The 13,258-nt window shown below is 49.0% G+C and overlaps 1 protein-coding gene across 1 annotated transcript in view; it reads left to right on the top strand.

Moving 5' to 3' along the window:
• Positions 1-13,258, top strand: part of mep1ba (meprin A subunit beta a) — a 77,489-nt gene that overhangs the window by 37,880 nt on the left and 26,351 nt on the right. Inside the window, 2 exon segments of the mRNA XM_070888647.1 lie at positions 5,731-5,883; positions 9,123-9,338. Of these exon segments, the coding sequence (XP_070744748.1) occupies positions 5,731-5,883; positions 9,123-9,338 (369 nt within the window).

Genomic DNA, 13,258 nt, shown 5'->3' with positions numbered 1-13,258 from the left:
GAGGCCTTCTTTTCCCGCGCTGCGAAGCGCACTCCCGTCCTCCAGGTTCCCACGCAGAAGATGCAGTCACATGTGACTGCTCAGCCAATCAGGTACAGCTTTCTCATTAATAGCAATGGGAGCTCCGTAGCTACCAGCTCTCATTGCTATTAATGAGAAAAAAAAACGAACACACTAAACAATTAATTGAAATTAAAGTTAATAAATGTCTTAGAGAAAAAATGTATTTTTCCGACTTTTTAAAAACTTTTGTAATGAGGGTTAAAAAATAAACTTACCTTAGTGAGCCGGGTTTTTAACAATAAAAAGTGTTTTTTAAATTTAATTTAATTATATTTTTATGTTTTTAAACTCTTACACCTGTAACAGTAGGCTATGCAGCTGCTTTTATCAGGTGCAAGAGTTTGGAGGACATTTGCCGGGCAAGATATAGGTAAATCCCGCAATCTTGCCCATGAAAATGTCCTCGCTCCTGAGATGCGTGGATCTGTCAAGCTGGAGCTTGACGGATCGGAAAAGCCGGTTTTCAGCACATGCGCATTGTGCGCTGAAAACTGGCTTTTGAGATGCCTTCCCGGGTCCGTACACACTCCGTACACACCCCGTACACATCACGTACACACTCCGTACACATCTCGTACACACCCCGTACACATTCCGTACACATCGCGTACACACCCCGTACACACCCCGTACACACTCTGTACACACTCTGTACACACTCCGTACACAGCTCGTACACACCCTGTACACACCCTGTACACACTCCCTACACACCCCGTACACACCCCGTACACACTCCGTACACACTCCCTACACACCCCGTACACACTCCGTACACACTCCCTACACACCCCGTACACACCCCGTACACACTCCGTACACACCCCGTACACACTCCGTACACACTCCCTACACACCTCGTACACACTCTGTACACACTCTGTACACACTCCGTACACACTCCCTACACACCTCGTACACACCCTGTACACACCCTGTACACACTCCGTACACATCCCGTACACACCCCGTACACACCCCGCACAGACTGGGGAGGCCGGGATTTCTAGGCCATTCTGTTTTTCTGAGCTTCCTACCAAAAGTCATGCTCTCAGTGTCCAGACTGAGACAGGGCAAAGAGCGCTGTGGGACAAGGGCACAGACTGAAAGTCTTTGGAACCAGGACTTGAAACTGTGGAAAAGAAATGTTTGGTGCAGGCAGAAAGAAAGAACTTGCATTGCTACATCATCTTTCACGACCTCAGGACGTCCCAAAGCGCTTTACAGCCAATGAAGTACTTTTGAAGTGTAGTCAATGTTGTAATATAGGAAATGCAGCAGCCAATTTGCGCACAGCAAGCTCCCACGAACAGCAATCTGTTAATCCTCCCTAACTGGATGAAGAGCGCCTCGAGTCTCGTCGCCGAGAACATGCAGAAACCAAGCGCAGGCAGCGGAAGGAGCGTGCGGCAAACCAGACTCCCCACCCACCCTTTCCTCCAACCACTGTCTGTCCCACCTGTGACAGAGACTGTAATTCCTGTATTCGACTGTTCAGCCGCCTGAGAACTCACTTTTAGAGTGCAAGCAAGTCTTCCTCGATTTCGAGAGATTGCCTATGATGATGATGATGATGAACGACCACATAATTTGTTTTTTAGTACTGTTAAGAAATAAATATTGGCCTTGGACAACGGGGATAACTCCCATAGAAATAGTGCTGTGGAATCTTTTACATCCACCTGAGACAGTGGACGGATCTCGGTTTTAACATCCCATCCAAAAGACAATGGTGGAGCTCTCCCTCAGTACTGAAGTTCAAATTTTCTGCTCAAGTCTCTGGAGTGGGACTTGAATCCACAGCATTCCGACTCAGAATTAGAGCGACAAGCAGCAATGTGATAATGACCAGATAATCTGCTTTAGTGATGTTGATTGAGGGATAAATATTGGCTCAGGCCAACATTCCCAGCATCGAAGCACTGACCACACTCGACCAGCTCCGTTGGGTGGCCCACATTGTCCACATGCCCGACACAAGACTTCCAAAGCAAGCGCTCTACTCAGAACTCCTACAAGGTAAGTGAGCCCCAGGTGGGTAGGAAACGTTTCAATGACACCCTCAAAGCCTCCCTGATAAAGTGCAACATCCCCACTGACACCTGGGAGTCCCTGGCCAAAGACCGCCCTAAGTGGAGGAAGTGCATCTGGGAGGGCGCTGAGCACCTCGAGTCTCGTCGCTGAGAGCATGCAGAAACCAAGCGCAGGCAGCGGAAGGAGCATGCGGCAAACCAGACTCCCCACCCATCCTTTCCTTCAACCACTGTCTGTCCCACCTGTGACAGAGACTGTAATTCCCGTATTGGACTGTTCAGTCGCCTGAGAGCTCACTTTTAGAGTGGAAGCAAGTCTTCCTCGATTTTGAGGGACTGTCTTTGATGGTGAAATATTGGCTAGGACAGTAGGGAGACAGTAAGAAAGTAGGGAAATAGTGCCATGGGATCTTTAAAAGCATTATATTAGTTTAGCAATTTTTATTTTGAAGAATACTTATCCTTTAACTTTTCCATCGCCAATTTCCTCCCCGGCCCACACATCATCTGTTGGAGAGTAAATCAGCGAGCAAACTGCTCTCAGGCACCTGTCAATTGTACTTTAGCTAGGGTTAGCAAGGGCAACCCAGTGAGCTCTCTCTCTCTCTCTCTCTCTCTCTCAATCTTCCTCTCTCCCCTCGTGTAGAGACACGGGATTGTGTTCCGTACCACCCACATTGATTAGAACTCTGACGGGTAGGGGGACAGTAACATCCCTGGGGTCCGCAAACAAGTGGTCTGACATATTAGGACACCGAGCTACATCTGAAGAGTCTTTCACTGTCGGAGGAATTCAAGTCGACGCTCTCAAAAGCAAATTTAAACATTTTTAATGTTCTGAAGTTATCTCTGTGACCTCCTCCAGCCCTACAACCCTCCGAGATATCTGTGCTCCTCCAATTCTGACCTTTCGTACATCCCCGATTTTAATCGCTCCACCATTAGCGGCAGTGCCTGCAGCTGCCCGGGCCCTAAACTCTGGAATTCCCTCACTAAGCCTTTCTGCCTCTCTCTCCTCCTTTAAGATGCTCCTTAAAACCTACCTCTTTGACCAAGCTTTTGGTCATCTGACCTGATATCTCCTTCTGTGGCTCAGTGGCAAATTCTTTTTATTGATAACGTTCCTGTGAAGTGCCTTGGGATGTTTTATTGCATTAAAAGCTGCTATATAAATGCAAGTTGTTGTTCTTCATAGAATCATAGAAAAATTACAACACAGAAGGAGGCCATTCGGCCCATCGTAACCGTGCCGGTCGAAAAAGAGCTACCCAGCCTAATCCCACCTTCCAGCACCAGGTCCGTAGCCCTGTAGGTTACGGCTCTTTAAGTCTACGTCCAAGTACTTTTTAAATGTGGTGAGGGTTTCTGCCTCTACCACCCTTTCAGGCAGTGAGTTCCAGACTCCCACCACCCTCTGGGTGAAGAAATATTTCCTCATCTCCCCTCTAATCCTTCTACCAATGACTTTAAATGTATGCCCTCTGGTTATTGGCCCCTCTGCAAAGGGAAACAGGTCCTTCCTATGTACTCTATCTAGGCTCTTCATAATTTTATACACCTCAATTAAATCTCCTCTCAGTCTCCTCTGTTCCAAGGAAAACAAACCCATCCTATCCAATCTTTCCTCATAGCTAAAATTCTCCAGTCCTGGCAACATCCTCGTAAATCTCCTCTGCATCCTTCCTGTAATGTGGTGACCAGAACTGCATGCAGTACTCCAGCTCTGGCCTAACTAGTGTTATAGAATCATAGGGCCCAAGTTTCCACATGATTAGCGCCTGATTTTTAGGAGCAACTGGTGGAGAACAGACTATTTTAGAAATCGCAATTCTCCACATTTTTTTTTCTGCAGTTCTAGTCAGGTAGAACAGTTCTAGTTTAGAACAGAATTTTTTCTTCAAAAGGGGGCGTGTCCGGCCACTGACGCTTGATCTGAAAGTTTCCACAGTGAAAATGTACTCCAAACTAACTTAGAATGGAGCCAGTGAAGATTTTTGTAGAACTGAAGAAACCTGTTCTACACGTTAAAAAATCAGGCGCAGGTTACAAAATAGGCGTCCAGAACGAGGTGGGGGGGGAGAGGGGGGGGAAGGAAAGTCATTAAATTCTATAATAAATCCTTATTTATACTTCTACAAACATTATACAAATAAATCCAACCTGAATAAACATTTATAAGCCAAGAAAAGATTAAATAAACCATCTTCCTACCTGTGTGAAAGTGCTTCAGCCAGGGAGAATTCTGCAGCTGTTCGTGCCGCTGAGCGGGAGGAGAGAGAGAGAGAGAGAGAGAGAGGGAGGGAGAGAGAGAGAGAGGGGGAGGGAGAGAGGGGGAGGGAGGGAGAGAGAGAGTGGGGGGGGAGGGAGGGAGAGAGAGGGGGGGAGAGAGGGAGGGAGGGAGAGAGAGGGGGGAGGAGGGAGGGAGGGAGAGAGAGAGAGGGGGGAGGGAGAGAGAGGGGGGGAGAGAGGGAGAGAGGGGGAGGGAGGGAGGAGAGAGAGAGAGGGAGGGGGGGAGAGAGAGAGAGAGGAGGGAGGGAGGGAGGGAGAGGGAGAGAGAGAGAGAGAGAGAGGGAGGGAGGGAGGGAGCGGGGGGGAGGGAGGGAGCGGGGGTGGGGGGAGAGAGCGGGGAGGGAGAGCGGGGGGCGGGGTGGGTCGGGTCGGGGAACAGGAGCACGGGTCGGGTCAGGCGGGGGGGGGGGGCGGAGCGGGTGTCGGGTCCGGTCGGGGGCTGGGCGGGGGGGTGGGGGAAGCAGGAGCTGGCCGTGGGAGGAGCCTCATTCACGCAGCCCCAGTGAGGCCATTGGGCCAGGGCTAGGGGCTGCGTGCTTCGGGCCCCTCCCACACAGTTCGGCGCCTGGAGCTACTGCACTTGCGTGCCGACTGTAGCGCGCATGTGCAGAGGTCCCGGCACTGTTTTCAGCGCAGGGACCTGGCTCCGCCCCCCCACAGCTCGTGCTGGCTGCGCCGAGGGCCAGAGGACCTGTAAGTGGGTGGAGAAGACCGAGGATTTTTTTAGGCGCCGTTTTAGGCGCGAAAAACGGGCGCCCAGCTCGGTGGGGCGCCCGTTTTTTTTCTTGGGGAAACTTGGACCCATGGAATCATAGAAATTTACAGCACGAAAGGAGACCATTTCGGCCCATCATGTCCGCACCGGCCGACCAAGAGCTATCTGGCCTAATCCCACTTTCCAGTTCTTGGTCCGTAGCCCTGCAGGTTACGGCACTTCAGGTGCACATCCAAGTACTTTTTAAATGTGGTGAGGGTTTCTGCCTCTATCACCCTTTCAGGCAGTGAGTTCCTGACCCCCACCACCATCTGGGTGAAGAAATTTCCCCTCATATCTCCTCTAAACCTCCCCCCAATTACTTTCAATCTATGCTTCTTGGTTGTTGACCCCTCTGCCAAGGGAAACAGGTGCTTCCTATTCACTCTATCCAGGCTCTTCATAATTTTATACACCTCAATAAGGTCTCCCCTCTACCTCCTCTGTTCCAAAGAAAACAGGCCCAGCATTTTTTGAACACAGTTCTAGCATATCTTCCCTGCTCTTGTATTCCCTGTTGTTGGTCTATAAATGTAAGTTGTTGTTGTTGAGTTCAAAGATCAACTCTCACCTCTCGTTCTATTTGGTTAGGCTCCTCACTCAGCTTTTTGGACCAGTGCAGTTTTGAGCTGGAGAATATTTGTGGCATGATTCAAGGTCCAGATGACAATGCAGATTGGCAACGTGTAGACCAGGCCCTGTCCGGGCCTGACAAAGACCACACCAACATGGGCAACTGTGAAGGTAAAACGATACGTTATGAAACGGTTTAGCGCAGCCCCCAATCCAGCTCTCGGCGCACATGACCCCTGCAACAGGAAAACGCTCCTAATGCCACAATAATTGGTGACAGGTCGGCACTGACTCGGAGAAGCCACAAGGTGCCTTTGAGGAAATGGAAAAAGGTGAACTGGATCATAGCACCATGCAGCACAGAAGGAGGCCATTCGGCCCATTGTTTGAATGAGCCGATCAATTCATTCACACTCGCCCCCCCACCCACAGCTCTTTCCTCACAGCCCTGCAAATTGTCCTTGGTAGAGGCTGCTTTTCGGATTATACAGAATCACATGGCCATTCGGTCCCCCAGTCTTGCACCATTTATGGAGATAAGAGGGCCGACTTTAACTCCTGGCGTGGGATTGGGAGTCGCAGGCACAGCCGGTCTGATCTGAATCCAGCCACTCAGATGTTTGGCCTTCCCTGGCCGCGTATGTTATGCACGAGGTGACCATCATCAAAAGGAAGAGGGGCCCAATTTCAATTTCAGTTCCACCGAACACAACACTGTAACACCACCAGGAGTCTAGCCGGACCACTGGGAACAAGCCAGGACCTGGGTACACCAGGTCCCCATCAATGTAAAGCCAAGTGTACGGCACAGAAACAGGCCATTCGGCCCATCGGGTCTAGGCTGGCGTCTATGTGCCACACCAGCCTCCTCCCACCTCTCTTCACCCTTAACCCTCAATTCCTTTCTCCCTCATGTGTTTATCAAGCTTCCCCTTAAATGCATCAATGCTGTTTTCCTCAACTACACCATGTGGTACCTGCAGCACATCACAAATAGCACAGATGCATTTAAGGGGAAGTTAGATAAGTGCAAGGAAAGGAAGGATGGGTCTTAGTTGGGAAAACCTGGTTGCCTTTATAAAAGGTGGAACTTCTATCCATCCATTGCAAGGCCACTGATGTGTGTAATGTATTTGCTTCATGGGTTCTTTGTTTAAGAATTCATAGCAACACATTGCTATTAAGAACTCGTTGGTTTATGAGCAAAGGGTTAACAATCACACTACACATTACTAGTTCATCCACCAGGCTCAGAACCACCTGCCTCATCGTGGATCCCCTGAGCCCAACTGGCTGGGGTTTTATTGAGTCTAGTGAACATCACATGACTGGCTAAGCCACTCCCAACTCAACAGTTCTGCAACTATTTTTGTAAAACCATGAATTAAGTGCCCCCTTATTAATAGGAGGCACTAAAACCGACAAATAAACAAATTAACTTTTTACCATAACTTAAATCAAATTAAAATTTGGTTGCCGGGGGTGATGATGCACTCCAGTCCCTCCGGCGCCCACCTCTCGCAGAAGGCCGCGAGCGTACCGGTGGACACCGCGTGCTCCATCTCCAGGGACACCCTGGCTCGGATGTAACTGCGGAAGAGAGGCAGGCAGTCGGGCTGAACGACCCCCTCGACCGCCCGCTGCCTGGACCGGCTGATGGCCCCCTTGGCCGTGCCCAGGAGCAGTCCTATGAGGAGGCCTTCCGACCTGCCCGCTCCCCTCCGCACAGGGTGCCCAAAGATCAGGAGCGTGGGACTGAAGTGCAACCAGAATTTGAGGAGCAGCCCCTTCAAATATTGGAAGAGGGCTGCAACCTCACGCATTTAACATAGACATGGAGCACGGACTCCTCCAGACCGCAGAAATTACAGTCGGCCTGGGAGTCCGTGAACCGACTTAAAAACTGATTGTACAGGACTGCTCCGTGCAACACCCTCCAGGTCAAGTCCCCAATAAATAGAGGGAGGACTCCCGCGTAGTGAGCACACCATTGGGGACCCACGCCTCCTCCGGACGGCAAGATGGTGCGCCATGGCGTGTCCGGACGGCAGACGAGGATGGCAAAATGGAGAGTGTGCAAGAACAGCTCGTACAGGAAACCCCTCCGTGCAGAACTGAAAAGCACGGAGGGAATTTCCCCGAGGAGGCTCAAGTTGTGAGGCGCAGGCTCCTCAACAGCTCTGAGCATGCTCAGACGTGTATACATTACACTCCCCACCCCCAGGGCAATTAGGGATGGGCAATAAATGCTGGCCTTGCCGGCGACGCCCACATTCCATGAACAAATAAAGAAAAACGTAACGGAAGGGTGGGCTTGGCTTCCCCCTCCCCGAATCCTCCACCCCCACCCCCCCCCCCCGATGACGGCCAGGCACTGGAATTATGCCCACGTACAAATGAACAGCCCTCCCAATGACCTCATAAACTCTGGGCAGGGTAAACACTGGAGAACATCGGCAAGTGCAACCCTGGCAGAACTGACGGGATGACCTGCCACTCATTTTTGTGGCCCTAATTCCCATTATAGATCTTTGGAAAACACTATCTGATAAATATTTGACGATAGGAAGTTATGCTGTTGAATATATACCACGCAATATGAATAGAGTATTCATTAAAATAGCGATAATTAGTGGATCAATTTTGTATTCACTGCTCACGATGAGGTCTCCTCTACATTGGGGAGACCAAGCGTAGATTGGATGAGCGCTTTGCGGAACACGTCCGTTCAGTCTGTAAGCGTGACCCCGAGCTTCCGGTCGTCTGTCCCTTTAATTATCCGCTCCACTCCCACTCCGACCTCTCCGTCCTCGGCCTCCTACACTGTTCCAACGAAGCTCAACACAAAGCTCGAGGAACAGCACCTCATCCTTCGTTCAGCCACTTTACAGCTTTCTGCACTCAACATCGAGTTCAACAATTTCAGGCCATAACCCCTGCCCCTATATTTTTTTTTCTCTTTTTTTCTGATTCTTTCTCTCATTCCAGCAGACAGCTTCTGATGATACTGCCCTCTCCAATAACACCCTATCTAGACTCAGCTTTTGTTTCTTTACTTGTCCCATTTCCATCTCCTTTCGCCTCGCACCATCATCCCTTTAGTCATTGAATCTCTCCTACCTTCCACCCTATCACAGACCTTCCCTTTTGTTCTTTCCTCCCCTCCCCCCTTTCCCTGACCCTGCACTTGTTTAAAAACCTGTCACATCTCTAACTTTTTCCAGTTCTGACGAAGGATCATCGACCTGAAACGTTAACTTGGTTTCTCTCTCCACAGATGCTGCCTGACCCGCTGAGTATTTCCAGCATTTTCTGTTATGATTTCAGATTTCCAGCATCCGCAGTGTTTTGCTTTTGGATAAATAATGGATACTTTACTAATTGGATGTTTCAATCATTTCACGTGGCAGGTAGTGGATACTTCATGCATTTCAACTCCAGCACAGCCCATGTGGGAGAGAAAGCCCTTTTGGAGAGCAGGATCTATTACCCCAAGCGGGGCTTCCAGTGCTTGGAGTTCTATTCTTTCAAGGGTGGAAGTGAACAGGATGAGCTGAACATTTGGATCAGAGTTTACGATAAAGCTAATCCTAATGGTACTTTATCGAAAGTTGCTGGAGTAAAAGGTATGTCAACGAGGACAAAGACTGGGTTTAACATAAATTATTAATGTGCGACCTGAAGGGTGACATGACCTTTGCTTCATAAATAAGATTACTGAATATGTCTTAACACATTGAACGCAAAGGCTGAGAAATTCAGCGAAGGTTCACCAGACTGATTCCTGGGATGGCAGGACTGTCTTATGAGGAGAGATTTTGTCGTCTAGGCCTGTATTCACTCGAGTTTAGAAGAGTGAGAGGGGATCTCATTGAAACGTGTAAAATTCTGACAGGGTTGGACAGGCTGGAAGCGTGGAGTATGTTTCCCCTGGCTGGGAAGTCTAGAACAAGGGGTCACAGTCTCAGTATAAGGGGTAGGAAATTTAGGACCGAGATGAGGAGAAATTTTTTCACTCAGAGGGTGGTGAACCTGTGGAATTCTCTACCACAGAAGGCTGTGGAGGCCAAGTCATTGAATATATTTAAGAGGGAGATAGATAGATTTCTAGACACAAAAGACATCAAGGGGTATGGGGAGAAAGTGGGAATAGAGTGCTGAGATAGAGGATCAGCCATGATCATATAAACATAAGAACATAAGAACATAAGAAATAGGAGCAGGAGTAGGCCATACGGCCCCTCGAGCCTGCTCCACCATTTAATACGATCATGGCTGATCCGATCATGGACTCAGGTCCACTTCCCTGCCCACTCCCCAATACCCCTTAATCCCTTATCGGTTAAGAAACTGTCTATCTCTGTCTTAAATATATTCAATGTCCCCACAGCTCTCTGAGGCAACGAATTCCACAGATTTACATCTCTCTGAGAGAATATTGAATGGCGGAGCAGGCTTGAAGAGCCGAATGGCTTACTACTGCTCCTATTTTCTATGTTTCTATGTTTGCGTCTCTCGTTTGCGCCCCCTAGTGGGCGCAACCATCTTTTCGCGCGGGACGATATCGCAGTCGACTCAAACTACATTCCGCGGCAGTTCAGCGGCGGCGGTTAGCCGTAGCGCCCCACTGAGCCGGAGATGACGATATTACCATCGTGCACAGAGCCCTGTTAGCGCCCCGGACCCTAAATTGGGTATCACCCCCTGAAGGTGCGGCCAACGATGGCAGCGACAGCTCCAGGGTACGTGAACCGGGCAGCAGGCGGGGTATTCGATAGTTCAAGGGGAGGTGCATTGCTTTCTCCAAAAAATTCTCCAATGTTTTTCTAGCGCCCCCGTTGGTGCTTTGAACGCGGGGTGCGTGCCGCGATCGGTCAGCCCGGCATTCTGCTTGAGCACCGCCGGGCTGTTGGCACGGTGCCCCTGCCCCACGGTGGTCCAGGGAGGACCCTTTCATCGCTGCAGAGTTTGCAGTTTGGGCCCTTCCCTTTAATGACGGGGAAGAGCCCCTCCCACGTGGCGGGGCTACACGGCCCAGTGCATCGCGCTGCGCACCGCTCCCATCCCGTCCATCCCGCTACCCACCCCAGAAAGGAAGTGGAGTGCGTTATCTTGCGCTCCACTTCCTTTTCAGGGGCGGTAACCCCAATTTCACGAGTGGGGCGGGACTTCCGCGCCTGGCGCACAATGTCCCGCCTCTTGGATGGTACCGCCCCCAAACGGGGTACAACGGAATTTTTCCACCAAAGGTATGACTCCTTGATGTAATGATCTTTACAGAATACCATTCTCACTTGTGGGAGAAGAATTTCTCTCTCTACCTAAACTCTTTTTCTTAAATTGCTGTCTCCGGCCATTTTAACAAATTATCCCGCACCTGGCAGTTGTTTCTTCAAACTTTGTCCACATTTGTGCACTGCGTTATGGGTTTCAGAAGTTTAAGTTACGTGGAAAAGTTAGAGAAACTGGGCTTGTGCTCTTTGAGAAGGACAAGAAGTCTACGTGACCTAACTGAAATTCTCAAGATTATATGAAGTACATAATTTTTGATTTGATCGAGGTGTTTCAAATGATGAAGGGTTTCGATTGAGTAAATAAAGGGAAACAGTTTCCAATGGTGAAAGGGTCGGTAACCAGAGGGGCACAGGTTTAAGGTGATTGGCAAAAGAACCAGAGGCGACATGAGGAAAAACTTTTTTACGCAACGAGTGGTTAGGATTTGCAAAGCACGGCCTGATAGGGCACTGGATTCAGATTCATTAGTAACCTTCAAAAGGGAATTGGATAAATACTTGAAGGAGCAAAAATTGCCGGGATATGGAGGAAGAGCGGGGGAGTGGAACAAACTGGATTGCTCTTCGAAAGAGCCGACGCAGATTCGATGGGCTGAACGGCCTCCTTCTGTGCTGTGCCAGTCTATAATTCTATGACACATTGACAATGTTGGGCCAGACAAGTTTTTTTCAGTGTGGCAATTACTTCAGTACCAAAGAGAAACAAACTAGGTGTAAGAAGGGAGATTGGGCAGAATATTTCATACAATGTGCAATAGGCTTCGAGAACGGGTTACTCGGGAAGGTCATTTGAAGTTAATGATTCAAATAGTTTTAAGAGTCAGCTGAGGCCGTTTCTGGAGAGCAGAGAGATTGATGATGAGGAGAAGCTGAGTGTGTTGGGTTGATAATTAATATGAATGGGTTGATAACCATTTCAAATATCATGCTTTATGTTTTGTAGCATGGGTATAGGAGTGGTGGTTGGGGGTGGAGGGGCAGGGAGGGAGGGGCAGGGGAGAGGGATATTTGGAGCCAAATCACAGATACGTCACATTTCAACGAATAGGGGCTGATTTTCATGTTGGGTGCAGAGGAACATAGGACCTGCTAAATGAAAAAAGACCACGGTCCATCTAGTTCTCCTACCATCCTGGTAGACTCATGGCACAATAATAACGGAGTAGTTGACACATCACAGGAATCAATCTCTATCAACAAATCTACAACAGACCCAGTAATGACACAAAGACAAACCCTAGTGGTGGAGAGCTTACCACTTGCACAAACGTATTTCGATATAATTCTCCATTCGTATACATGCAGGTACAGCAAGCAATTAGGAAAGCAAGTGGTATGTTAGCCTTTATTGCAAAAGTATTGGAGGACGTAGGTCCCCTGCAGTCAGAATCAGGGGAAGTCATAACGGGGAACAAAGAAATGGCGGACCAATTGAACAAGTACTTTGGTTCGGTATTCACTGAGGAGGACACAAACAACCTTCCGGATATAAAAGGGGTCGGAGGGTCTAGTAAGGAGGAGGAACTGAGGGAAATCCTTATTAGTCGGGAAATTGTGTTGGGGAAATTGATGGGATTGAAGGCCGATAAATCCCCAGGGCCTGATGGACTGCATCCCAGAGTACTTAAGGAGGTGGCCTTGGAAATAGTGGATGCATTGACAGTCATTTTCCAACATTCCATTGACTCTGGATCAGTTCCTATCGAGTGGAGGGTAGCCAATGTAACCCCACTTTTTAAAAAAGGAGGGAGAGAGACAACAGGGAATTACAGACCGGTCAGCCTGACATCGGTAGTGGGTAAAATGATGGAATCAATTATTAAGGATGTCATCGCAGTGCATTTGGAAAGAGGTAATATGATAGGTCCAAGTCAGCATGGATTTGTGAAAGGGAAATCATGCTTGACAAATCTTCTGGAATTTTTTGAGGATGTTTCCAGTAGAGTGGACAAGGGAGAACCAGTTGATGTGGTATATTTGGACTTTCAGAAGGCTTTCGACAAGGTCCCACACAAGAGATTAATGTGCAAAGTTAAAGCACATGGGATTGGGGGTAGTGTGCTGACATGGATTGAGAACTGGTTGTCAGACAGGAAGCAAAGAGTAGGAGTAAATGGGGACTTTTCAGAATGGCAGGCAGTGACTAGTGGGGTACCGCAAGGTTCTGTGCTGGGGCCCCAGCTGTTTACACTGTACATTAATGATTTAGACGAGGGGATTAAATGTAGTATCTCCAAATTTGCGGATGACAC

This window comes from Pristiophorus japonicus, chromosome 1, assembly GCF_044704955.1.
Source record: "Pristiophorus japonicus isolate sPriJap1 chromosome 1, sPriJap1.hap1, whole genome shotgun sequence".
In the NCBI taxonomy this organism is placed as follows: Eukaryota; Metazoa; Chordata; class Chondrichthyes; family Pristiophoridae; genus Pristiophorus; species Pristiophorus japonicus.
This window is presented reverse-complemented; position numbering and strand designations above follow the sequence as displayed.